General features: G+C 45.1%; 2 protein-coding genes across 3 annotated transcripts in view; one reads left to right on the top strand and one right to left on the bottom strand.

Moving 5' to 3' along the window:
* igf1ra (insulin-like growth factor 1a receptor) overlaps positions 1-3,610 on the top strand; it is a 247,952-nt gene extending 244,342 nt beyond the window's left edge. For both annotated transcript variants that reach the window (XM_060923920.1, XM_060923919.1), the window contains exon 21: positions 1,851-3,610. In XM_060923920.1, the coding sequence (XP_060779903.1) occupies positions 1,851-2,277 (427 nt within the window). In that variant the 3' untranslated portion in view covers positions 2,278-3,610. The remainder of the gene's footprint in view (positions 1-1,850) is intronic.
* Positions 3,611-7,638: 4,028 nt separating this feature from the next.
* On the bottom strand, positions 7,639-22,742 carry pgpep1l (pyroglutamyl-peptidase I like). The gene is made up of 5 exons (XM_060922971.1): positions 22,706-22,742; positions 22,494-22,546; positions 21,522-21,638; positions 7,942-8,168; positions 7,639-7,807 (listed from the first exon to the last, which is right to left on the bottom strand). Exons 1-5 carry the CDS (start codon positions 22,740-22,742, stop codon positions 7,639-7,641), a joined length of 603 nt encoding a protein of 200 aa, XP_060778954.1.
* Between the last annotated feature and the right edge of the window lie 3,119 nt (positions 22,743-25,861).

The following is a 25,861-nucleotide window of genomic DNA, read 5'->3' as shown; positions in this document are numbered from 1 at the left end:
CTTTCCTTTTTTTTGTGTGTTTGTGTACTTTGATATTTGTTTTTGTCCGCCGGTTGTGGTGTAGCTCCGGACTCAGTTTCGGGCGTCGGTTCCCTCCAGGCCTTGGTTTGCCGTGGGTGATGCCTGTGCTCCTAGCTATGGACTGCAGTGAGCTTGTTGCTCATTTTAACATTGTGGTTGTCCAGCGCTCTGTGCAGCAGTGCTTTAGTGCTTGACGTGATGTTCTGAGTGCTCGGTGGTGTCACGGCAGCTGTGCGGGCGGTTTGGGACATACCAGCGCTCTGCGTGGCGGTGCGTCTGTGCTCGCTTTATGGATCCATGGCATGGTGTTCCAAGTGATGCTGACCGGCGGCATCGCAGCAGCTGTGCGACTTGTTTTCGTGCACCTTTTGGTGGGACTGTGGCTGCTACACCATTGGAATGACACCTTTATTTGGTGGACTTCTTTTTTTTCTCTCTCTCCCTATAATTGTAAAGCAATCTTGGGTTTTGAGAAAGGCGCTATATAAATTGAACTTATTATTATGGGCAAGAGGCAGGGTACACCCTGGACAAGTCACCAAATCATCGCAGGGCCAGAAGTAGGGTATCAGCACCACTGGTGTCTCAGGATCAACATGTAACGTGTGTGATGTTATAATCAAAATGTACTGTTTAATCTTATAACATGAATCCAGTGCATGTCCTGTTCACTATGTTGTAATGGATTTCTGATAAGCCTACTTTTTTCCTCTTCGTTTAGTCACACAGTAGGTATAAATCAGGCGGCACGGTGGTTAGCACTGTCGCCTCACAGCAAGAAGGTTCTGGGTTCGAGCCCATTATTTAGAGCCACCAATTAGCCTAACCTGCATGTCTTTGGAGGAAACCAGAGCACCCGGAGGAAACCCACACAGACACGGGGAGAACATACAAACTCCACACAGAAAGGCCTCCATCGGCCACTGAGCTCGAACCCAGAACCTTCTTGCTGTGAGGTGACAGTGCTAACCACTACACCACCATGCTGCCTGATTTATACCTACTGTGTGACTAAACGAAGAGGAAAAAAGTAGGCTTATCAGAAATCCATTACAACATAGTGAACAGGACATGCACTGGATTCATGTTATAAGATTAAACAGTACATTTTGATTATAACATCACACACGTTACATGTCAATGCTGAGACACCAGTGGTGCTGACCTCTTCTACTCCTCGGACCTGCCTGATCCATCTTGATACCCTACTTCTGGCTTTGGTCTCATCACATCACTCCTGTGGAGGACGGCCCCATACAGAAAGTCGAAAGTCACATTTAGAAGTTGGCTCTGGACACTTATAGTTTTGCTATGATGGCTGTGGACTACAGTTGCCATGATAACTTTCGGACTGCAGTTGTCATGAACAGTTTTGCACTCAAGTCTCCATCAATGAACAGTTGATAACTTCAACAAAATCAACTTCATGCTAAAACTTTAATGAATTTCCTGGTTACACAGTTGTGACTATATAGGACACAGTTATTTATAATCATGCTGGCTGTTATCACCCAAATGGGGATGGGTTCCCTTTAGAGTCTGGTTCCTCTCAAGGTTTCTTCCTCATGTCGTCTGAGGGAGTTTTTCCTTGCCACCGTCACCACAAGCTTGCTCACTGGGGATAAATTAGGGATAAAATTAGCTCATGTTTAAAGTCTTTAATTTTCTGTAAAGCTTCTTTGCGACAATGTCTGTTGTTAAAAATGCTATACAAATAAACTTGACTTGACACATAATTCTGCATGGTAATATTTGTACAGTTGACTGATGACACCACTATGTAGAATCTATTCAGTGATCGTATGTGGTTTTGTGTGCATGTTTGACAGATTCGAGCTGATGCGCATGTGCTGGCAGTACAACCCCAAGATGCGGCCCTCCTTCCTGGAGATCATCAGCAGCATCAAGGAGGAGCTGGAGCCATCCTTCCGCGATGTCAGCTTCTTCTACAGCGATGAGAACAAGCCACCTGACACTGAAGAGCTCGACGTGGAGGTAGAGAACATGGAGAACATCCCGCTGGACCCTGCCTCCACCCTGACTCCACCCTCCTCTCAGGGGCTCACAGAGACTGCTACTTTGCCCTCTGCCCCTATGGCCTGCACCCCGGTCCCTACGCCCTCCACCTCGCCCTCTTCCTCTACAGCATCCCCAGCCTTGGACTCACACTTCGACAACACACAGCCGTATGCACACATGAACGGCGGCCGGAAAAACGAGCGAGCGCTTCCGCTTCCACAGCCGTCGGCCTGCTGAATTGCCCCCGCAATGCACACGGTATCCCATAATTTCCCTCACCCATGTTTGTGGTCACATGTACTTTTTTCCTCAGTCAGAGAGACAAACTCAAGGAGCAAAGATGGAGTCGATACCCAGATAGACAATAATAGACAATGTCCTACTGTAAATCAGTACATTGCTTACTTATTTTTATGATGGTTATGATTATTTTATGGGGTTTCTTTTTTCATCCCAGTGGAAGATTGATGTGTGGGACACAGAAAGGCTGCATAATGCTCTGGCAATATTTAAAATGACTCGCAAAACCATCACACTGGGGAGCTGCAGCAGAAATGTCTTTTGTATCATATTTTGTTGCTTTTTAATTTCCTAGAGGAAGTTTAAAGAGGTAGAAGCATATTCTCAGCCAGAGAATTGTATTTAAAAAGAAATTTTGCGTATCAGCCAACAAGCCCAACATCTGAGCACTTTTCAAAGGGCTTGTGTGTGTGTGTGTGTGTGTGTATGTGTGTGCGCCAAGAGGTGTATGTGGGTTTTTGCAGTATGAAAACACGCATACTTATTCCTCTCTGCCATGCTGCACATCTCTCCCTCACCTGCTCTCTTTATGGTCACATTTCTTTTTTAAGGTAGAGTAGTGAGCATCTCTGCTAGAATCGCTTGTTCTCATGTCAGAACTGTTGCCTGGTTGGTCATGTTGTCCTTTGCTCCATCTTTTTTAGTAAAAAAAAGATAGATGGGGATTTTTTGAAACTGCCAAATTCTTTTTGCCAAATCAATACTTCGTCTTTCATATTTATTAACCAGCATGTTTATGTTCCCTCTTTACTTCCCAAATTTTGGTTGGACAAGAAAGTATTGCAGTCAAGAAAATATAGCTCTTACACTGGCCTCATTGCTTTTTTTTTTTTTTTTGGTCTGCTCTCCACTCTGGCATAGCTCTGATTGTCCAACTGTGACATGACCGTGTCCACTCCAGCATCTGAGAGATGCACAGCCTCGATGTGTTGTTTCAAATGACATAAAAACAGTCTGACGGCAAACAACGACAAAGTACATGCTCGAAATGTTGAGCCGGATAAGAGGCACACAGGATTGTCTCAAATATGAAGCAAACAGTCTGGGCTGAGAGGATCACCAGTTTTGACACTTGTTTGCAAAGACTTTGAGGCATTGTACACAGCAGGTATTTTGTTCAACTAGTTATTTGTCTCTATAGAAATCCGCCAACTCTACGAAGGTCTTACAGTTGTATGTTAGACCATCAGATCATTTACACACATCATTGGTTTCTCACTTTTGATAACTTTTTTACGGCTCTGATGTTCTTTGTCTGTACAGAAAGAAGCTGCTATTTTATCCTTTTTTTCTTCAAGGATGTTATATATATAAATATATAAATATATATATAAAGAAATCCTTCAGGTTTAATATTTTATTATCTCCACTACAGTCCATTTTCTTATGCTTTATACTCTTCTAGCAAAAATGAAAGAAAAACAAAAAAAGAAGAAAAAAAGAAGAAAAAATTATATTTAATAAACAGATTGTTCCCCTTCTGCTGAGAGGTTGTCTAGATTGCCACATACAATCCATTGCCTTCTGTTTGTAATGTATTATTATTATTATTATTATTATTATTATTACTGTGTTTGTGTAGGTTTTTAAAAATGCCCTTGGTCTGTGTGAGTAGTTTTGGCACCCTTGTACCAGTTGTCTAGCACTGCACCAAGTCCTGCCCCCGAGGTGCAACTGAATCTCAGGTCAGAGTTAAGATTTTGTTCTGTCCACACATCCTCATCCCAGCTTCTCCTTCTAATCCATTGCTTTGTCTTTGGTGTAATGTGTCTCTCTCTCTCTCGCTGCTCTGCTTCTCGTATGAGTATTGTACAATCGTTTTTCTGCCTCCCCCAGTGCCTCATTCTTAAGTCCAGACTCATCTTTCTTTTCTTTTTTTTTTAAATATCTCTATCACCCCATCTATATAACTGCTTAGCATTTGACAGGGCTACTTGGGTTATCTTAGTTTGCCTTATAAACCCCAACCACTCGCCTGCACTCTAAAACAACACACTGCTGTAGGCTGAGGCAGTCACACGCACTCAACGAAGGCTTCGCTGATGAAACATCTGGAAACCAAATACAGACAGGATTGGATTGAACTCCAGTGCAGTGGTCTTGTCATTTCAGTGAGAATGAAAGAGGTTCATTTTTGCTTTTAAAAACACTTCTCTCTTTTTTTTTTAATGGATTTTGCTTGGTATTTTGAGAAATGTCACCCATGTGTGATTTGTCCCTTCATCAGGAAGTCTGTTCTCCTCTTCTGTAGGGTTATTTATTCTGTTTTATTTTTCTTTGTGATACAAGTTTAAATCACTGTATAAATGGCCCAATGTATATGTTTTTATTTGTATTTTCCATGATGTCATGACTGGGGGACTTTTTTTCCATTTCCTTGAAGCATTTATCTACCTCACTCTTTTTTTTAATTTTATATATATATATATATATATATATATATATATATATATATATATATATATATATATATATGTGTGTGCATAAAAAGAAAAATCTCACTATTTTCTCATATGTCTGTAGGAGACAAACCTCAGTCTCTAGACGAAAAACCTCATCAGCATCACAAACCACATGCTGTCCGAGGACTGGAGAAAGGAGGGCTGTGCAGCTTATTGCGAGCCTGTGACAACCATCCCAAATTGCATCCCACATCATAAATGCCCAAGCTCTTTCATTATCATTTCTGCTAAAAGAAAAGAAACACAATATACTACAAAAGAATGTAGGAATCAAACTAATCCTTACAATTCTGGGCTTGGGGAAATGATATTAAAAAATCAATGCCATTGCATATTTCCAAAATTCTTTGTATCCTGATGAAAATGTTTTTACGTGTGAGTGTAAACGCCTCATGTGTTTATATCAGAAGGATAAATAGGACATGGCATATAATATTTGGGACGGAGTTGCACAGCTTTAGCCGTCCTCTCTCCACTCAGTCACGTGATTTCCACAACCAGGAATCCTCAGCTCATGCAGCTGGCTTTGAGGGTTTGGCGTTCATGGTTTTATTCAAATACTGCTGTGATTGATTTCCTGCCTAAACGCAAACTGTTGAATTTCCAAAGCAAGTACAATTAAGGGGGGAAAAAAACTTATATTTAATCTTAAGCCAGCAAAACCACTATTTTGCATTGATTTTATTTATTTATTTGGCCAACCTTATATTTCATGATCTAGGCATGAAACAGTCACAATTTGTGGCTCTTGTGCTATAAATATCATCTCATTCTGTTTAACTCTCTGAGCTTTGGCACTGACAGAGAGCAGGTACTGTAGTGCCATTCGTCCGTACTCTATCTCTAACATCCTGGAGCAGACATACTGATGTGATTTTTAGTCTGCATTCCTCATTTAAAAAAAAAAAACGTGATTTGGCTCTTTCCAACTGGCTGTATTAGCACTGATGAGACCTGCCTCACTTTCAGCTGTAAAAGTACCACTGCATCATTCCTTCACTTTTCTACTAACTCTTAACACCCACAGAGCAGCCAAACATGAAATGGTCTTGAGCCAGTTTCCATTAAAAACACGTTTAGCTTTATCACGATCTCAGCCTACAGTGATTACACTATAACATGTCCCTCTGTGAGAGATTCAAAGATGTACATTACACCTTCTGCTTGTAAGAAACTCATTCTTGAATCATTGTTTAAATATTTTCTAAACCGTAAAATAAGCACCATAGTATGTGCTTTTGGGAAATTGGGTATTTAAGCATTTGGCCTTCTGAAGACTAAATGCTGTCCTGATTGGGTTGAAATCTTTCTTTCTTCTGTTTGCTCCAAACATTTCACATAGTCATCTATCCCATCTCCTTTTCTACAGATAAAGAAAGACAGAAGTGTCTCAGTTATTGTGTCTCTCTTTTGTAATGCTGCTCCCAGTATGCTGCTCCTCTGTCTGTTTTAAGGCCTCTCCATTTCAACTGGCTATTCGGAGCTTTGGACAGGTGCTCGGTCTCAGCAGAATGGTTTTCCAAACATGCTTTACTGGTGTTAGACCGTCAACGTATGTTTCACACTTGGTAAAGGACTTTGAAGCGCGCACACACACAAAAAAACAACAACTTTGCGCTCCGTAAACCCTGAAAGTTCTGCTTCATAGCACTTAATGTTCTTTCAGTCTCTATTTGTGGTAGTCTTCTATAAGAGGAATTTCAGGGCTAAAAATGTGGCCAGTGATGGGGAGACCTGGTTGGGAGATCAGATTGCTAGAAAATTATGGTATGGAGAAAAAAAAAATTCAATGGCGTTCAGCGTGGGACAAGACATAATCCAAATCACCATTCTTTGAAAGGCCTTGTACTTGTGTTGTTGCATATGTATATGGATGGGAGTGTATCACATGTAGATGTAGTGATGTAGATTTTGATGTCTTTATATTGAGAAAAAAATTACTATAGATCAGTGATATTTATTTGTTGATTTTTTTTTCTGTAATGAAATGGACAAAAGGGTTGGCTTGTTCCAAAGTGAATGTCAGTTTTTGTTGAATGCTGCCAAGGTCCCTAGTTAACTGTAGGTAACAAATCTACTACAGAAACACAGACACAAATAGGACAGTGATGTCCAGTAGATTACGGGTAGTCATGAGAGAGATTTAACATGACTAGAATTTTTTTTTTAAGAGAAACGTTTACAGTAGATATAGCGCTTCTTGCAATGACCGTTCTTTGCAAACCTGAAGATCGACTGAGAGTTTGTTTTGTTTTGATTTTTTTTCCAAGTATCATTCATTTTTGTTGTATTTCCTCAGAATACAAAACCTCAGGTTTAGAGAAGATGCATAGATGCATTTTAATTGCAATAATAAGCTTGAGGTTTTATATACATCATTTTCCAGGCACTGTTCTTTTGCTTGGCATTCCGGATTTAAAGAAACGTAAAATAAAATAAAATGTAAAGGGGCCTTGTTCTACTGTACTGAGATATTTTCAATCAATAATGCTTTTAATTTTTTTTTTTTTGCAAAGAGCTCTAATCTCTGTCATTGAACTGATTGGTAGAAACTGATTTGGTGAAACAGCTCGGCTGGTACTCGTCTTCTCGTAAATTATGTATCTGAGGCCTCCTCGCTTTATTTTTATTTTCTCCTCACTTCTAGTTCAGATGGTATACTTTTTACATGACATTGGCTTAATGTGTATCTGAAGAATTTTCATGTATTTTCTTTTTTTTCTTAAATTTTGAATTAAAAAAGTGAATGGGACAGAAAGTCAGCGTTTTCTTATTGTGTCTTTATTAATACATTCAGGTGCTTTTTAACTCGACTATTTAAGCACCATTTAATTCTTCATATGTTTTCTGTGTCAAACTGGCATAACATGACCTGGATAATGGTCTGGAGCTGTGGCACCAGTCTTTCTGGGCTTGCTAGACTGCCACAGGAAGGCACGTGGATGAATGCTGCTCTCCTCTGCCCAAGATAGAGGGAGAGGTAGTATACAAAATCACACAGGTACCTGCAGACAGACGAAATACACATTTGCACTTCAGTCATCATTGGACTAAAATAATTTCAGAACCCCAATGTGAACATTACAAGAATAAATTACAATAGTACAATTTATAAGCACTCCACAATAAAAGCACAAACCTCCCAGCATCCCGAGAGTAGATCACATCTAATCCAAGCCCTTTCAAACTCTTGACGAGTGACCTCATGTCTATAATGGAGTCCAAGTGTTCTGCTCCTCCTTGAATACAACGGTTATCAGCTGGACAGATGCCACACACATCTCGGTCCTTATAGCCACTGTTCTTGCCTGTCTGTTCCAGAATAATGCATTTGGTCCCTGAGGCTATGCCCACATGGATAACAACCTGATCACCAGACAGACTGGATATGGTCAGAGACAGATGCTTGTTTCCAAATGTCATTTTAAACAACTAAATATGACATCTTCATTATATCTTCAATATAGTCACATTTATGTAGTATTTCCCATTACATGATTAAAAATATAAGAATATTAATCCTATTTTAGATTTTTTTTTTTTACTAAATTTCAAGCTTGAAATAGTTTTGCTTTTAACTGTCAAATAATTTTATTAATGTTAACCATTTATTTCTAGAAACTGTCAGTAACAGCGCTGAAAACCTGAGTTCAGAGCAGCCTCCAAACATGGCCGCTCCAGACTACAACTCCCAAGCACAACAGCGCCCCTTTTCTTTTTCCAGAATACTATCAAGTGCACCTGTCTCCTATTTGCCAGTAATCACTCAGCAGTCACAAACACATGTTGCGAAGTATTGTTCTGTGTCTCCGTACCTGATCATACCAAGCCTTCTGACTTCCTGCCTGACTACTCATGTTTTGACTCTGTTTATGTTTATTTTCCGACTCAGTTTCCTCGCCTGTCCTTTGACATCCTGTTAGTTGATCGGCCGACCCGTGCCTGTCCCTGACTATGTCTTACGAACTTATGACTGTGCCATTAACCTCCTTTCAGGCACTACTCCTCCTCGCAACCGAACAAACTGCCATGGAAGAGTATGTACAGGAGGCTTTGCAACAGGAGTACATTAGGTCACTGACATCTCCAGCTTCAGCCAGCTTCTTTTTTGTGGAGAAGAAAAGGGGAGGTCTTTGTCCCTGCATAGACAATCGAGGCTTGAACCAAATCACAGTCGAATATCCCTATCTGCTTCCCCTGGTGCCATCGGCTTTGGAAAAGCTCAGATCAGCTACGATCTTCTCAAAGCTGGTTCTTCAAAGCACCTACAACCTAGTCAGGATTCGAGAAGGTGATGAGTGGAAGACTGCATTTAGTACTACATCTGGGCACTTTAAATATTTGGTCATGCCTTATGGGCTTTCTTGCACACCGAGTGTCTTCCAGTGCCTCATAAATGATGTACTCAGAGACATGCTGGGGAGGTTTGTAATAGCTTACATAGATGACATCCCGATTTACTCCCTCAACAGAAATTCGCATCACAAACATGTAAGGTCAGTACTCGCCCGACTATTGAAGAACCACTTGCATGTTCTCATCTCATCTCATTATCTCTAGCCGCTTTATCCTTCTACAGGGTCGCAGGCAAGCTGGAGCCTATCCCAGCTGACTACGGGCGAAAGGCGGGGTACACCCTGGACAAGTCGCCAGGTCATCACAGGGCTGACACATAGACACAGACAACCATTCACACTCACATTCACACCTACGGTCAATTTAGAGTCACCAGTTAACCTAACCTGCATGTCTTTGGACTGTGGGGGAAACCGGAGCACCCGGAGGAAACCCACGTGGACACGGGGAGAACATGCAAACTCCACACAGAAAGGCCCTCGCTGGCCCCGGGGCTCGAACCCAGGACCTTCTTGCTGTGAGGCGACAGCGCTAACCACTACACCACCGTGCCGCCCCCACTTGCATGTTACAGCAGAGAAATGCAAATTTCCTTGGGTACATCATCAGTGCAGAAGGTGTAAGCATGGACCAGAGTAAGGTCTTGGCGATCACATCTTGGCCAACTCCCACTACTGTAAAAGAACTACAACGCTTCCTGGGGTTTGCACATTTTTATCGCTGCTTCATCCACGGGTTCAGCACGATCGCTGCTCCTCTCATGACCCTGCTAAAGAAGAGGCCATGATGCCTCCAGTGGAACCCAGCAGCTGAGGAAGCTTTCAACCAGCTAAAGACTGCCTTCACAACAGCCCCCATCATTCAGCATCCAGACCCTACTAAACCTTTTGTTGTAGAGGTTGATGCCTCAGAGACCGGAGTGGGAGGGGTCCTTTCTCAGCAGTTAGTAGATCAACCAAAATTACACCCCATCATTTTCTACTCCAAGAAACTCACCCCAGCTGAGCAGAACTATGACACTGGCAATCAAGAACTCCTAGCCATTAAACTGGCACTAGATGAATGGCAGCACTGGTTAGAGGGTGCCACACATCTATTCACTATCATCACAGACCACAAAAATCTAGAATACTTGAAGACAGCTAAACGCCTGTACCCACATTAAGCCAGATGGGCCTTAGTTCTTTACCCGATTCTGATTCATGATCTCCTACCACCCCGGTTCTAGAAACACTAAAGCAGACGCCCTCTCCAGAATCCATGTCACTTCAAACCACACTCCAGAACCCACAGCTATCTTATCACCTGAATGTTTTGTGCAAGCCATGTCCTGGGACATAGATTAAAAAAACAGCGCAATCTCAACCTCCCAATCCACCTGAGAACTGTCCCCCTGGACTCGTGTATGTGCCACCCCGATTCAGAGGTAAACTTATCACTTGGGCCCACTCCTCTCCGGCCACAGGACATCCCAGTATTCACCGAACCTATCAACTTCTCAAAAATAAGTATTGGTGGGAGAATGTGATCTCTGAAATTAATCACTTTGTCTCATCCTGCTCCACCTGTGCCCAAGTGAAGGTACCATGAGCTCCACCTGCCAGAAAGCTCTGTCCACTCCCAGTGCCTCAACAACCCTAGTCACGTATAGCCAGATTTAATCACCGAGCTACGTCAATCCCAAGGCAATACAGTCATCCTAGTGGTCATAGATTGATTCTCCATAGTCCTCAAACTCTTCCCTCTACCCGATCTACCCACAGCATTTGAAACCAGAGAACACATACTTAATCACGTCTTCAGATATTATGGTATCCTTCATCTCTAGGTTATGGACAAAGTTCATGGACAGGCTAGAGGTATCGGTGAGCTTAACTTCTGAATACCACCCACAATCCAACAGCCAGGTGGAATGTACCAACCAGGAGGCAGGCTGCTTCCTCAGGATTTTCTGTATGAGAAACCAGAAAGACTGGTCACGATATGCCCAGAACTCTCAAACATTCTGCTACTCAGTTAACTCCTTTTCAATGTATCCTTGGGTATCAACCACCACTCTTCTGCTGGGATGACTTCCCCACTCAAATCCTGGCAGTGGAATCTTGGTTTAAGATGAGTGAGCAAGTATGAGAGGAAGTTCACCAAAGACTAGAACTAGTCAACAATAAGTATAAGCAGTATGCAGACAAGCATAGAGGGGAGACCCCGGAATATGTTCTGTCAGTAACAGTGCTGAAAACCTGAGTTCAGAGCAGCCTCCAAACATGGCCACTCCGGACTACAACTCCCAAGCACCACAGCACCCCTCGTCTCCGGAATACTAACGAGTGCACCTGTCTCCTGTTATAAGCTCAGCAGTCACAAACACACGTTGCGAAGTATTGTTCTGTGTCTCTGTACCTGATCAGCCTTCTGACTTCTTGCCTGACTATTCATGTTTTGACTCCATTTACGTTTATTTCCTGACTCTGTTTCCTCACCTGCCCTTTGACATCCTGTTAGTTGATCGACCAACCCATGCCCGTCCCTGACTACGTCTTCAGCTTACTGATTTGGATTTGTTGACAGTTTGCGACACACCCGCTCTCTCCTGCACTTGCATCCGTAAGTGACTGCACCCTGACAGAAACAAGAAAAACTCTCTCATTTTGCAAATTTTAAAACTTGAAATGAGTAGAAATAGATGTAATCTTATACCGTATTTGTTTTATGGTTAACTTATAATCAAAAATATTTGATAAATTTAATACTACTAGTGCATCTCAAACAATTGAATATCATGAAAAAGTTCAGTGTTTTCCATCAGTAATTTAAGAAAGTAAAAATTTTATATTTGAGACTCCTTACACGTAAACTAAAATGTTTCAAACATTTTTCTGTTTTAATTTTGAGAATTATGACCTACAGTGCAAAAAAAATTAAAGTAAATACCATCCCCATAGCTGGTATGCATCACCTTGTTTCAATACACTTTATTTCCTAATGCAGGACATCCTAACCATGTGTTAGTCTGTTTACAAACCGCTCGGCAGCCAGTTCAGAAAAGTCACAAGGTCATGTGCGGGTCAGAGGTCATGACTGCGGATTGCCCAGATCGAACGAAGACTCCTAAATCGAGATAAAAAAGTTATGATTTTAAGGAAGTATCTGACATTGTCAGAGGTAAAGCGCACCAGAAAAAAGAGGGGGAAAAAACACAACAGACAAGCTGAGTAAATACTGCTGGACAGCTTTCCCAATGGAGGGCCAAAAAGGGTTACAAATGCAGCATCTAATGCCAACTTTGCCAAGATGCTGCTGGACAGGTGAGTGACAAAAGTGTTTGCACTTTGAGAAACATCATGAAAACTTGAACTTTTTAATAAAAGATAAAATATTAAACACTATTAAAGTAATTTGAGACTGTTGCATCATCTTCTGTCACTATCAGACTGTGACATTGCCACTGAAGTTGCAAGAAGATCTATGAAAGTCCATGCCACTGCCAAGCCTGGCTACAGACTATGTAGTGGTTAGGGTCTCACGTCTGATTGTCTCAGGTCCTTTTCAATTTCATGCAAACTAAGATTAGTCAGAAATGACAGCCTTCTAGAGACTATCTACAGGGTCTAAAATAAATGACTAGACCATGTAAATATTAACATTGTCCCACTGACAAATATTTATTGTCTATTATTGCACTGTACTTTATAGCTGGACTTTATAGCTTTAAATCTAACTGCACCTGTGAGCTTGAAGGTTCTCGAATGCTCATGTCGGTGTTGGAGGCTGCTGGTTCCGCCATGTTTATTGCGACCTCGCTCATTATAATATTATAATGAGGATAAACTTCGGCCGTTCCTGTACCCAAGTGTAGACATGTGCATGCTGCGTTTTTCCAGCTCATTCTCCTTCACAGGCATGAGGCAGCGGGCAATGCAGCATGTGATTCAAGTACCTAGGGGTTATTCTAGCTCCACAGGGTACTATTCATTTTTTTAATACATCAACCTGTGTCAATTTAAATTAAAAAAACACCTCAAATATTAGAATATTTCATTTTGAGTTTGAGTAAAACTATTTAAATACTGTGTTTCTCTCGGTCTAGTTCAGTACACACAACCACAATCATGGGGAAGACTGCTGACTTGACAGTTGTCCAGAAAATGATCATCGATGCCCTCCACAAGGAGGATAAGCCACAGAAGGTCATTGCTGAAAAGACTGGCTGGAAAAGGTGCACAAGCAACAGGGATGACTGCAGCCTTGGGAGGATTGTCAAAAGTTAATTCAAGAACTTGGAAGAGCTTCACAAGGAGTGAACTGAGGCTGGTATCAGTGCATCAACAGCCACCACGCACAGGCGTCTTCAGGAAAGGGGCTAGAACTGTCACATTCCTAATATCATGTCCCTCCTGGACCAGAGGCAATGTCAGAAACACCCGACCCAAAGATACAGATAAGCTAAAGGCTGCTATCAAAGCAACCTGGGCTTCAATAACACCTCAGCAGTGCCACAGGCTGATCACCTCCATGCCACGCCACATTGATGCAATAATTCATGATAAAGGAGCCCCAATCAAGTATTGAGTGTATAAATGAACATACTTTTCAGAAGTTGGATATTTCTGTATTGTAAATTCTTTTTTGATTGATCTTAGGAAATATTCTAATCATTTGAGAGACTGGATTTCTGATTTTCATGAGCTATAGGCCATAAATCATCAAAATTAAGTCACTTTATGTGAAATGAATATAGAATATGAAAGTTTACCATTTTGAATTAAATTACAAAAAAAATTAACTTATACGAATAAAGTTGATGAGCTATCCGCTCTGAACAACCAATGGATTTACCGGGAGAGCAGCTTATTTATTGTAACGGTTCAGTGTTCGTGGGTGGAGCACAGAGGACGGCAGGACAGAGATCAGGTTTGACAGAACCTTTTATTGACACACTTTTCAGCATAACACTTAGGTATGCACTTTTCAGACACACACACTCAGCGTCTGGTTCAGGAAGTGCTCTCTGCTCTCCCTCCCTAAATAGGGCGCGGTCACTGGGAAGACACACACAAACAGGTTAATTGCAGTCAGGTGTAGTGATTCTGCCACTTACCTTCCCTGACTCCGCCCTCCTGTCACAGACCGGCGCTTGACCACGCCCTCGCTGCCACATACCCCCACCGCCCGACTCAGGCCGGGCGGCCATCCGGCCTGCAGCCGACTCCCCCCCCCCCCCCCCCTTGACGGGAGAGGAAGTCCGCCACGACCATCTGCGCCCCCGGCCTGTGGACCACCTTAAAATTGAAGGGTTGGAGTGCCAGATACCAACGGGTGATCCGCGCGTTGGTACCTTTCATGCGATGGAGCCACTGGAGGGGCACGTGGTCCGAACAGAGGGTGAAAGGGCACCCCAGCAGGTAGTAACGGAGGGCGAGGACCGCCCACTTGATCGCCAGACACTCTTTCTCTATCATGCTGTAGCGCCCCTCACACACTGACAGCTTCCTGCTGATGTACAGGACGGGGCGGTCCTCCCCCTCCACCTCCTGGGACAAAATCGCCCCCAGCCCTCTGTCCGACGCATCGGTCTGCAACACAAAGGGGAGAGAAAAGTCAGGGGAGTGTAAAAGTGGCCCCCCACACAGTGCAGCCTTTACCTCTGAAAAAGCCCGCTGGCATTGCTCCGTCCACTGGACTGGATCTGGTGCCCCCTTTTTAGTGAGATCAGTCAGCGGGCTGGTGACGTTCGAATAATTAGGTATAAACCTACGGTAATAGCCAGCCAGCCCCAGGAACTGTCTCACCCCCTTTTTGGTCTTGGGCCTCGGGCAGGCTGCAATTGCTGCCATCTTATTAATTTGGGGACGCACCTGCCCGTTGCCCAAGTGGAAGCCCAGATACCGTACTTCCACCCGCCCAATCGCACACTTCTTTGGGTTGGCTGTGAGCCCCGCTCGCCTCAGTGACCTAAGGACGGCCCTCAGGTGTTCGAGGTGCCGCTGCCAGTCATTACTATAGACGATGATATCATCTAGATAAGCGGCCGCATAAGTGGCGTGAGGGCGGAGGACTCTGTCCATCAGCTGCTGAAACGTAGCGGGCGCCACAAACAGCCCAAACGGAAGGGTGACGAATTGGTGTAAACCAGACGGTGTGGAAAAGGCCGTTTTTTCTCGGGATAGTGGAGTCAAGGGGATCTGACAATATCCCTTCGTCGAATCCAGCGTCGAATAAAAGCGAGCAGTGCCGAGTCGATTGAGCAACTCATCAATACGAGGCATTGGGTACGCGTCGAATTTAGACACCGCGTTGACTTTTCTGTAGTCCACACAGAACCGGACCGACCCGTCGGCCTTGGGTACCAAGACCACCGGGCTGCTCCAGTCACTGTGGGACTCCTCAACGATGCCCATTTCGAGCATGGTCTCAAGTTCTTCCCGAACCACCTTTTTTTGTGTGTACGGGTAGTCTGTAAGGGCGGCTACGCACTACTACCCCCGGGGGAGTCTCTATGTGGTGCTCTATGAGGTTAGTGCTACTGGGCAGGGGCGAGAACACATCCGAAAACTCGGCCTGCAACTGGGCGACCTCCGTGAGCTGGGTCGGGGAGAGGTGGTCTCCACAGGGGACCGGAGGCGTACGTGATGTCAATGCCCCTTTTTGAACCTCTGGCCCCAGCTCCGCCTTCTCCGGAACCACCGACACCAACGCCACGGGGACCTTCTCCTTCCAGAGTTTAAAGGAACAGTCCACCGTACTTCCATAATGAAATATGCTCTTATCTGAATTGAGACGAGCTGCTCCGTACCTCTTCGAGCTTTGCGCGACCTCCCAGTCAGTCAGACGCAGTCAGATGCACTGTCACGCCTGTTAGCAATGTAGCTAGGCTCAGTATGGCCAATGGTATTTTTTGGGGCTGTAGTTAGATGCGACCAAATTCTTCCGTGTTTTTCCTGTTTACATAGGTTTATATGACCAGTGATATGAAACAAATTCAGTTACACAAATTGAAACGTAGCGATTTTCTATGCTATGGAAAGTCCGCACTGTAATGACAGGCGTACTAACACCTTCTGCGCACTTCGGCAGTGCATTGATACGGAGCTCAGATATCAATGTGCTGTCGAAGCACTTCCAGGCTTTGGTGAATTGAGGTCTGATTACAGCCAGAATCCACCAACGCCTGATATGTATCCCCTTGGATACTCACCGGTATGCGATACGCTCCGGCCCGATCGAGGGCGGCCTCTGGCGCGTCGGGGATCCGAACCACCGCGCCCACCTCCATCGCCGTGCACTGCTGTTGAAAATGGCCCGGGTCCCCGCAGAGCCAGCAAACCGGCCCGGGCTTTCCCTCTGCACCGGTGATCTAGGGCTCACTCACCTGAGGGGGGGGGAGAGACAGACACCGAAGGGAGAAACGGGAGGGCACCGCGGGTGCGGCGGGCCGGCCGGGGTGGTGCCGGCCCCCGCCTCCGCGGTGGGGGAATGGGGCGAGGACGGGACACAGGAGGAGGGGGAGAGAGAGAGAGAGAGAGAGAGAGGAGGAGAGAAGAGAAGATGCCATCTCCTGTCCTGCCACTGGGACAGCTGCCAAATGGTCCTCCGCCAGCTCGACTGCCTGATCCAGCGACGCCGGGCGGTGGCACTGGACCCACTCCGCAGTTCCTGCTGGCAAGCGAGCGATGAACTGTTCCAGCACCACCTGGTCGATGATTCCCTCGGCGTCGCGGTTGTCGGCCCTCAGCCACCGCCAGCAGTCCCGGAGCTACTGGCCAAACGTGAACGGCCGGCCGACTTCCTCCAAGCGCAATGCGCAGAAGCGCTGGCACTGCTGTTCTGGGGTGCGCCCCACGCGCTGGAGGACGGCCCGGCGGAGGTCTGCGTAGGCCAGCTGGCGGTCGGCGGGGAGCTGTAGCGTGGCCAGCTGTGCCTCTCCCGTTAGCAGGGGGAGGAGGCGCGCCACGCGCTGCTCCATCGGCCACCCCGAGGCTTCGGCGACTTGCTCGAAGAGCGTGATGAACGCCTCGGGGTCGTCCTGCGGGCCCATCTTGGTGACGGCGAGGGGAGACGGTCCCGCGGTAGGAGCGCTGGTGGACCCCGCCGACATGAGGAGGTGCCGGAACGCCTCTCGATCTTCTTGTTGGGCCAACACCAGGGCCTCGAACCGCTGTTCTTGCTCCTTTCGGAGGGCGAGTAGCGCCTGGTGCTGGCTTTGCTGGGCCGTGGCGAGGGCGTGGACCAGTTCAGCGAACGGGGAGGACTCCATGGGGCTGTTAGGCTGCTGTGCTCCAGGTCCCGGGTTTCGGCACCACTGTAACGGTTCAGTGTTCGTGGGTGGAGCACAGAGGACGGCAGGACAGAGATCAGGTTTGACAGAACCTTTTATTGCCACACTTTTCAGCATAACACTTAGGTATGCACTTTTCAGACACACACAGCGTCTGGTTCAGGAAGAGCTCACCTGCTCTCTACTCTCCCTCCCTAAATAGGGCGTGGTCACTGGGAAGACACACACAAACAGGTTAATTGCAGTCAGGTGTAGTGATTCTGCCACTTACCTTCCCTGACTCCGCCCTCCTGTCACAGACCGGCGCTTGACCACGCCCCCGCTGCCACATTTATCTTTACGGAGACATGGCTAACACACTTTGTACCAGATGCTAATGTGGACCTGCAGGGATTCACTGCTGTGAGAGCCGACAGAGACACTAACACATGCGGGAAAAGCAAAGGTGGGGGACTCATCATTTATGTTAACAACCGCTGGTGTAACCCGGGACATATCTCCGTAAAGACAGTTTTATGTTGCCCGGACTTAGAGCTGCTAGCCGTTAGCCTGCGGCCATATTATCTGCCGAGGGAGTTCAGTCACGTGATCACCATCTGTGTTTACATCCCTCCGAGGGCAGACACAGCCGCTGAATGTGAGAGGATTCACTCTGTCACAGCAAGGCTGCAGACACAGCACCCTGAGGCATTTATGATAATTTCTGGGGACTTTAATCACGCTACTTTGGACTCTACTTTGGCTGCTTTTTACCAGGCTGTGGATTGTCCAACAGGACAATTGACTTGCTGTATGCTAATGTGAGGGATGCATACAGAGTCACAACCCTCCCCCCACCAGGGAAGTCTGACCACAACCTGGTTCTTCTACAGCCAAAGTACACCCCCCTGGTTCAAAGGCAGCCTGCAACAACTAGCTCTATCAGGAGGTTGTCCCCCGAAATGGAAGATGCCCTCAGGGACTGTTATGACATCACGGACTGGGATGTGCTGCTTAGTCCACACTGTGAGGACATAGAGGGGCTGACACACTGTCTGACGGATTACCTTAACTTCTGTGCAGACGTGGTCTCCCCTGCTAAGACTGTACAGTGTTACCCTAATAACAAGACATGGGTAACACAAGAAGTCAAAACTGTCCTCAACAGGAAGAAAGATGCCTTCAGGAGCAGGGATAGGGAGGCAATGAAAGCAGCACAGCAGGAGGTAAAACGCTGTGTGAGAGAAGCTAAGGACAGCTACAGGAGAAAGGTGGAGCAGAAGCTGAAGGAGAACAGCATGAGGGAGGTCTGGGAAGGTGTGAAAACCATCACAGGCCACAATACAAAGACCAGAGTCGTTGAGGGGACAGTGGAGAGGGTGAATGAGTTGAATGACTTTTTCAATCGGTTCAACCAGCCCACGTCCTCCCCACCCTCTCCCTCACTGCAGCCATCTCTCCTTCTTCCCTCAACACACCTCCCCCCAGTCATCACAGCAGCCCCCTCCTCCCCCACCTCAACACAGACTCCTCCATGCATTACTGCAGACCAGGTCAGAGGTCAACTGAGGAAGCTTCACCCCAGGAAAGCAGCAGGCCCGGACAAGTTGTGTCCCCGACTACTGAAGACCTGCGCTGCTGAACTGGGTGAACCACTCCAACGCATCTTCAAGCTTAACCTGCAGCTGGGGAGAGTGCCCATCCTCTGGAAGACATCATGTATCGTTCCACTTCCCAAAAAGAATCGGCCCAGAGAGCTGAACGACTTCCGACCGGTGGCACTCACTTCACATCTGATGAAGATGTTGGAGCGGCTCTTCCTCAGCCTCCTCAGACCCCAGGTACAACATGCCCAGGACTGTCTGCAGTTTGCGTACCGGGCAGGTGTCGGTGTGGAAGATGCCATCCTCTACCTGCTACACCAAGCCCACTCGCATCTGAATAAGGGAAATGGCACAGTGAGGATCCTCTTCTTGGACTTCGAGTGCCTTCAACACCATCCAGCCCCTATTGCTTCAGGACAAACTGAACAGGATGCAAGTGGACCCCTGCCTGGTCACCTGGATCTCCAGCTACCTCACTGGCAGGCCGCAGTACATCAGGCTGAAGGACATCATGTCTGACACTGTGATTAGCAGCACCGGAGCACCCCAGGGCACAGTGCTGGCCCCTCTTCTCTTCACCCTGTACACCACGGACTTCTGCTACAACTCAGAGCTGTGTCACATTCAGAAGTTTGCCGATGACACAGCCATCGCTGGGTGTATCAGTGACGACAGAGAGGAGGAGTATAGGAGCCTGGTGAGGGACTTTGCTGTGTGGTGCAACAGGAACCATCTGCAGCTCAACACCTCGAAGACCAAGGAGCTGGTCATTGACTTTAGGAGGTCCAGACCAAGGTCACAGCCAGTTCTGATCGAGGGAGTCGAGGTGGAGGCTGTGGATTCCTACAAGTACCTCGGGCTGTGGCTGGACAGCAAGCTGGACTGGACTTGCAGCACCAAACAAACACTTATACAGGAAGAGACAGAACAGGTTATGCTTCCTTAGGAGGCTGCGGTCCTTTAACATCTGCAGGAAACTCCTTTGGATGTTCTATCAGTCTGTGGTCACCAGTGTCCTGTTTTACACCGTGGTGTGCTGGGGGGGGCAGCACATCCAAGAAGGACACATCCAGGCTGGACAAACTGATCAGGCGGGCCGGCTCTGTGGTCGGCATGAAGCTGGACTCTCTGGTGACGGTGGCAGAGAAGAGATCTATGGACAAACTATTGAACATCATAGACGATGCCAGTCACCCTCTGCACACAGTCATCAGCAACCAGAGGAGCCTGTTCAGTGACAGAATGCTCCTTCCCAAGTGCAGGACGAACAGACTTAAAAACTCCTTTGTTCCTCATGCCATCAGACTGTACAACTCTCTGGGGGGAGGAGGGGTAACAGGAGGACAGAGGATGGGAAGGAGCAGTAGCCTAGCCTAACAATAAGCAATACCAGACAATGTGCAATATAATGTGCAATATAATGTGCAATATAAAGTGCAATATCTCTCCTGCCGCCACCCCCCTTCTCCCCCCCTTTTCCCCCCACCTACTTCCCCCCTCCCCCCTTCCCCATATCTTATTCTTTTTAAATTTGTATATGTAAATACTTAATTTATTTTAACTTATCTAGAAGTTTTCTCTATTTCTTTTCTCTGTTTATCTGTAATGATGCTGCTGGAATCTTAATTTCCCTGAGGGAACCCTCCCAAAGGGATCAATAAAGTTTTATCTATTAATCTAATCTAATCTAATCTAATCTAATCTAATCTAATCTAATCGTCTGAAATGCACTAGGATATTGAAGATATTTTTAACAATGTAACTTCAAAAAGTTTACACATAGTAGAACAACTTTGAAAGGATGCACTGCTGTTTGTTTATTTCAGATGATAGAACCCTCAGGGTACAATGTACAGTTTTGTGCACAAACGTGCTATTTGCCAAGGACTCAACAGCATTTGGCAGATCACATCTCTATTGAGGAAGGAATTCAGAAAAACAGTAACCAATCTACAAATGTAATTCTATACCAAAATTTCCATTCATCTTCAGTAACACCTTTATTTTAGAGGTAGATCCAGAGCCCATCACAGTAAAGCTGGAAGTGAAGTTGGAAGGCACCCTGGATGGGACACCAGTCCATCACAGGGCACCATGCGCACACACACTCACATATGGGGCAATTTAGCATAGCCAATCCACCTACCAGTAAGGTGGCAAGAAACATGAGAATCCAAAAGAAGCTCATGTGAACATGGAAAGAACATATAAAACTCCACACAGACAGTAACCTGAGCTCACTACTGATATTACCCCACCAGCTTCATTAAATTTTATTAACTCAATTTTTTTTTTTTGAGCTTTGCAATTCCAAAATTGACATTTGGGCACTGTGGACGGATTCACATGAGCAAGATTGACTCGTTTACTATTGTAACCTCATGTAGGAGACTTAGTATTGCAGTATATTTCCCATAACAACCAGAAGATGGTGCATTTGGGGCGAACAACATGCCAGAAATGTAAGTAATATTATTTTGCAGTGTATCACAGCAGTGTCCATACCTTTGGTTTCAGATTGTGCCATATTTCAGCAATAGTCTGTTGAGCTTTTGAGTAACACACAGGAATCTGTACAATGTGAATCTCAATGTTGTCCCCAAGGCCCATTCTCTTCAAATCCTATGAGAAATACATTTATTATTTAGCCTTACCATGGAGACTACTACCTTGTTAATTGTGACCCATTATCTTTTGGATATATTTTAAATTCATTTTACTGATTTTGTAGACTCTGAAATGTGAAAAGCATCATCGGTTACGAAACAACCAGCCGAAGAAATTATAGAGCACACATTCTATGCATCACTGTATGGTCACTCTGCTGTTATTATTATTATTATTATATACATTTACAGCATTTGCATGTGCTTAAGCAACCAGATGTATGTGACACTCCCTGTTGTCAACATTTTAATCACTGAATATGCTATTTCTACACTATCCATCCATTATCTGTAGCCGCTTATCCTGTCCTATAGGGTTGCAGGCAAGCTGGAGCCTATCCCAGCTAACTATGGGCGAGAGGTGGGGTACACCCTGGACAAGTCTCCAAGTCATCACAGGGCTGACACATAGACACGGACAACCATTCATACTCACATTCACACCTACGGTCAATTTAGAGTCACCAGTTAACCTAACCTGCATGTCTTTGGACTGTGGGGGAAACCGGAGCACCCGGAGGAAACCCACACGGACACGGGGAGAACATGCAAACTCCACACAAAAAGGCCCTTGTCGGCTGCTGGGCTTGAACCCAGGACCTTCTTGCTGTGAGGTGACAGCGCTAACCACTTCACCACCGTGCCGCCCCTATTGCTACACTGTTTATCTAAATTACTCAAGGTTAAGAGCAATCTGCTTAACATGTCTTCAAAAAATAGGCATGTTCTACCAATATCACCATATCTAATAATTTGCTACCATAATCATCACTGTTTCACCCCAAGTGTAAACATAAAATTGATAAACAACCTTAACTGCTTCCCAACTTGGATTCACCAAGTACTGTCGGAATGGACCAAACCCTGAAGAAAGAAAAAAAAACTTATAAAAATTACAAGGATGGACGTATGTACGGTAATATGTATATGTGATCATATGTAAAATGACCACAGCAAGAGCAAAAAAATCAAGGCTTCACAAACAGCTGTGAGTAAAGTAGCAGGTTAATCCTTTTCACACACCTGTGAGCACAATCAGCTCTGGTTTACAAGAGTCCATTCCCTTATGTTTTATATACGAATACAAAGCTTTATTCCAGTTATTTACGATTTCTGAGACAGTCCCAATGAGGCTACACACTGCGCACCTTCAGATCTGTCCCACTAAAATGAACTCTCTGGAAACTGAAACTTCAGCTGCTCTTCTGTTGGTTACAGCGATTAAAGTGTGTCTGAATCAGCGACTCTGTAAGTCGATTCCTCAGAGTCGTGGTAAGTGGTTTGTGAACGAGTTATTTCTAGAGGATTCATTTATGAACGAATACGAGCTCTGTATTTTCCGCTCCTGAAGTGTCCTGAAGGCCCACTGTGCTGCAGGTTCAAGCTCACGTCATCTAATTAATAATAAGCTGATTCAGCTGTCTGTCTGAATGAATGAATCAATCAAATCAATTATCATTTGTGTGTGTAAACTATCTGGATGTTTTCTATATTTGAATAAATTTAATAGCCTAAATGTTTTGTCTTATCAAAAAACTTTCAATAATATTTCATCTTCTGAAATTCAGTCAGGAGGGGGACTATTTTAACTCAATAAATACCTATTTTTAATATCAGGATAAGGTTAAATGGGAAAATAAAGTCCAGAAAAAGAAGAAAAGAAGACAGTCTCCTACTGAAGCATTCCCTTACTCACCAAAACAACTTAATACCAAATTATTTCTCATTTAGCTGACCTAATTTTACACCCTTTTTAAATTTAGAGTCAGGGCAGCATAGTGGTGTAGTGGTTAGCACTGTTGCTTCACAGGTTCTGGGTTCAAGCCCATTAGCCAACAGGGGCCTTTCTGTGTGGAGTTTGCATGTTCTCCCTGTGTCCGTGTGGGTTTCCCCCACAGTCCAAAGACATGCAGTTAGGTTACCTGGCTACTTAACAATTATTCCATGAAATCAAATTGTAAATGAGCTGATAGCAGACGAGGTGTGTATATTGAGTTGAAAATCCACATTCACTGGATTTTGAGAAACAGAGCATTTTTATTTTTTGCAAATTCATCTATCCATCCATCCATTATCTGTAGCCGCTTATCCTGTTCTACAGGGTTGCAGGCAAGCTGGAGCCTATCCCAGCTGACTATGGGCGAGAGGCGGGGTACACCTGGACAAGTCGCCAGGTCATTGCAGGGCTGATACACAGAGACAAACAACCATTCACACTCACATTCACACCTACGGTCAATTTAGAGCCACCAGTTAACCTAACCTGCATGTATTTGGACTGTGGGGGAAACCGGAGCACCCGGAGGAAACCCACGGGGACACGGGGAGAACATGCAAACTCCACACAGAAAGGCCCTCGCCAGCCACTGGGCTCGAACCCAGGACCTTCTTGCTGTGAGGCGACAGTGCTAACCACTACACCACCGTGCTGCCCTTTTTTGCAAATTCAATAAATAAAAACTTTATACAAAACGTCTGACAAAATCTTTTCTACTTAGAATGTAAATAAACTGGCAAAAATGACAGGAGTAATTTGTGGAAAATGCTATAATAATAATAATTATTGAAAAAAACACCTTCTTACTATCAAATACTTTCATTCCATATTTGGTTGCCTTTTTGTGGTTTTTTTTGGGGGGGTTGTTTTCAAGTCGAATTTTTATTTCGTCTTTGGTTGCTTCAGCAAAGTGCTCCATCTTTTTGTTTTTCTCTACTCACGGTATATGAACTGATAGCCTAGTAGTAGAGTAGCCAATCAGAGCATGCGATTGCTCATATCCAGTGAACGTGGATAGATTAATTTAAATTGTCCATTGGTGTGAATGGTCGCAGGACGCAACCTGTGGAGGGTCCAAGCAGTGTGGATCAGTATCGCAAACTGATCAGCACTCAAAACAAAATCCTTAGTGAAAGGCTGCAAGGTCATGGACCCTGTGCCTGATCTTGGAAAGGATACTTAACCTCGAGCTACGGCGACGATGAAATTTAGAGTTCACTCATTGTATTTTATAACAAATGTATGGTCTTAACAACATTTTGCTCCCATTTAGACATCGTGGGGGCGGCAGGGTGGTATAGTGGTTAGCACTGTCGCCTCACAGCAAGAAGGTCCTGGGTTTGAGCCCAGTGGCCAACGAGGGCCTTTCTGTGTGGAGTTTGCATGTTCTCCCTGTTTCCGCGTGGGGGTGCTCCGGTTTCCCCCACAGTCCAAAGGCATGCAGGTTAGGCTAATTGGTGACTATAGGTGTGAACGTGAGTGTGAATGGTTGTTTGTGTCTCTGTGTCAGCCCTGCGATGACCTGGTGACTTGTCCAGGGTGTACCCCGTCTCTCACCCATAGTCAACTGGGATAGGCTCCAGCTTGCCTGCGACCCTGTAGAACAAGATAAGTGACTACAGATAATAGATGGATGGATGCTTCATAGCGTTCATCAAAATGTAATGTGTATTATGTCATCAAGGATGTATGATATAATAATAATAATAACAACAACAACAAAAAATGATACCATCAACAACAACAATAATAATAATAATAAAGGAAGGGTGGCATAGTGGTGTAGTGGTTAGCACTGTCACTTCACAGCAAGAAGGTCCTGGGTTCAAGCCCAGCGGCCGACAAGAGCCTTTCTGTGTGGAGTTTGCATGTTGTCTGGGTGCTCCAGTTTCCCCCACAATCCAAAGACATGCAGGTTAGGTTAATTGGTGGCTCTAAATTCACCGTGAATGTGAGTGTGAATGGTTGTTTGTCTCTGTGTCAGCCCTGCGATGACCTGGCGACATGTCCAGGGTGTACCCCGCCTTTCACCCGTAGTCAGCTGGGATAGGCTCCAGCTTACCCATGACCCTGTAATACAGGATAAGCGGCTATGGATGGATGGACAGACATCATACACTACTGTTCAAAAGTTTGGGGTCACTTTGAAATTTCCTTATTTTTGAAAGCAAGCTTTCGGTTGCAAGACCTTCATCAGGCAGAGTGCATAGTCCAACAAACAGTGCTGAGTTAATACATCTTAATATGGCGGGAGCCTGATGTGTACACAGCATGGACTTGTTCTTTTTTGTATATGTTTCATGACTATTTTCACTACATTTCCCATGATGCTCTACTGACACAGAGTGGCTGCAGCACTGACTACAGGTGCTCCTAATTAAGACTAATTAAGATGTATTAAC

Source organism: Neoarius graeffei, chromosome 6 (assembly GCF_027579695.1).
Source record: "Neoarius graeffei isolate fNeoGra1 chromosome 6, fNeoGra1.pri, whole genome shotgun sequence".
Lineage (NCBI taxonomy): Eukaryota > Metazoa > Chordata > Actinopteri > Siluriformes > Ariidae > Neoarius > Neoarius graeffei.
The sequence above is the reverse complement of the archived record's forward strand: the minus strand, read 5'-3'. Positions and strand labels throughout refer to the sequence as shown.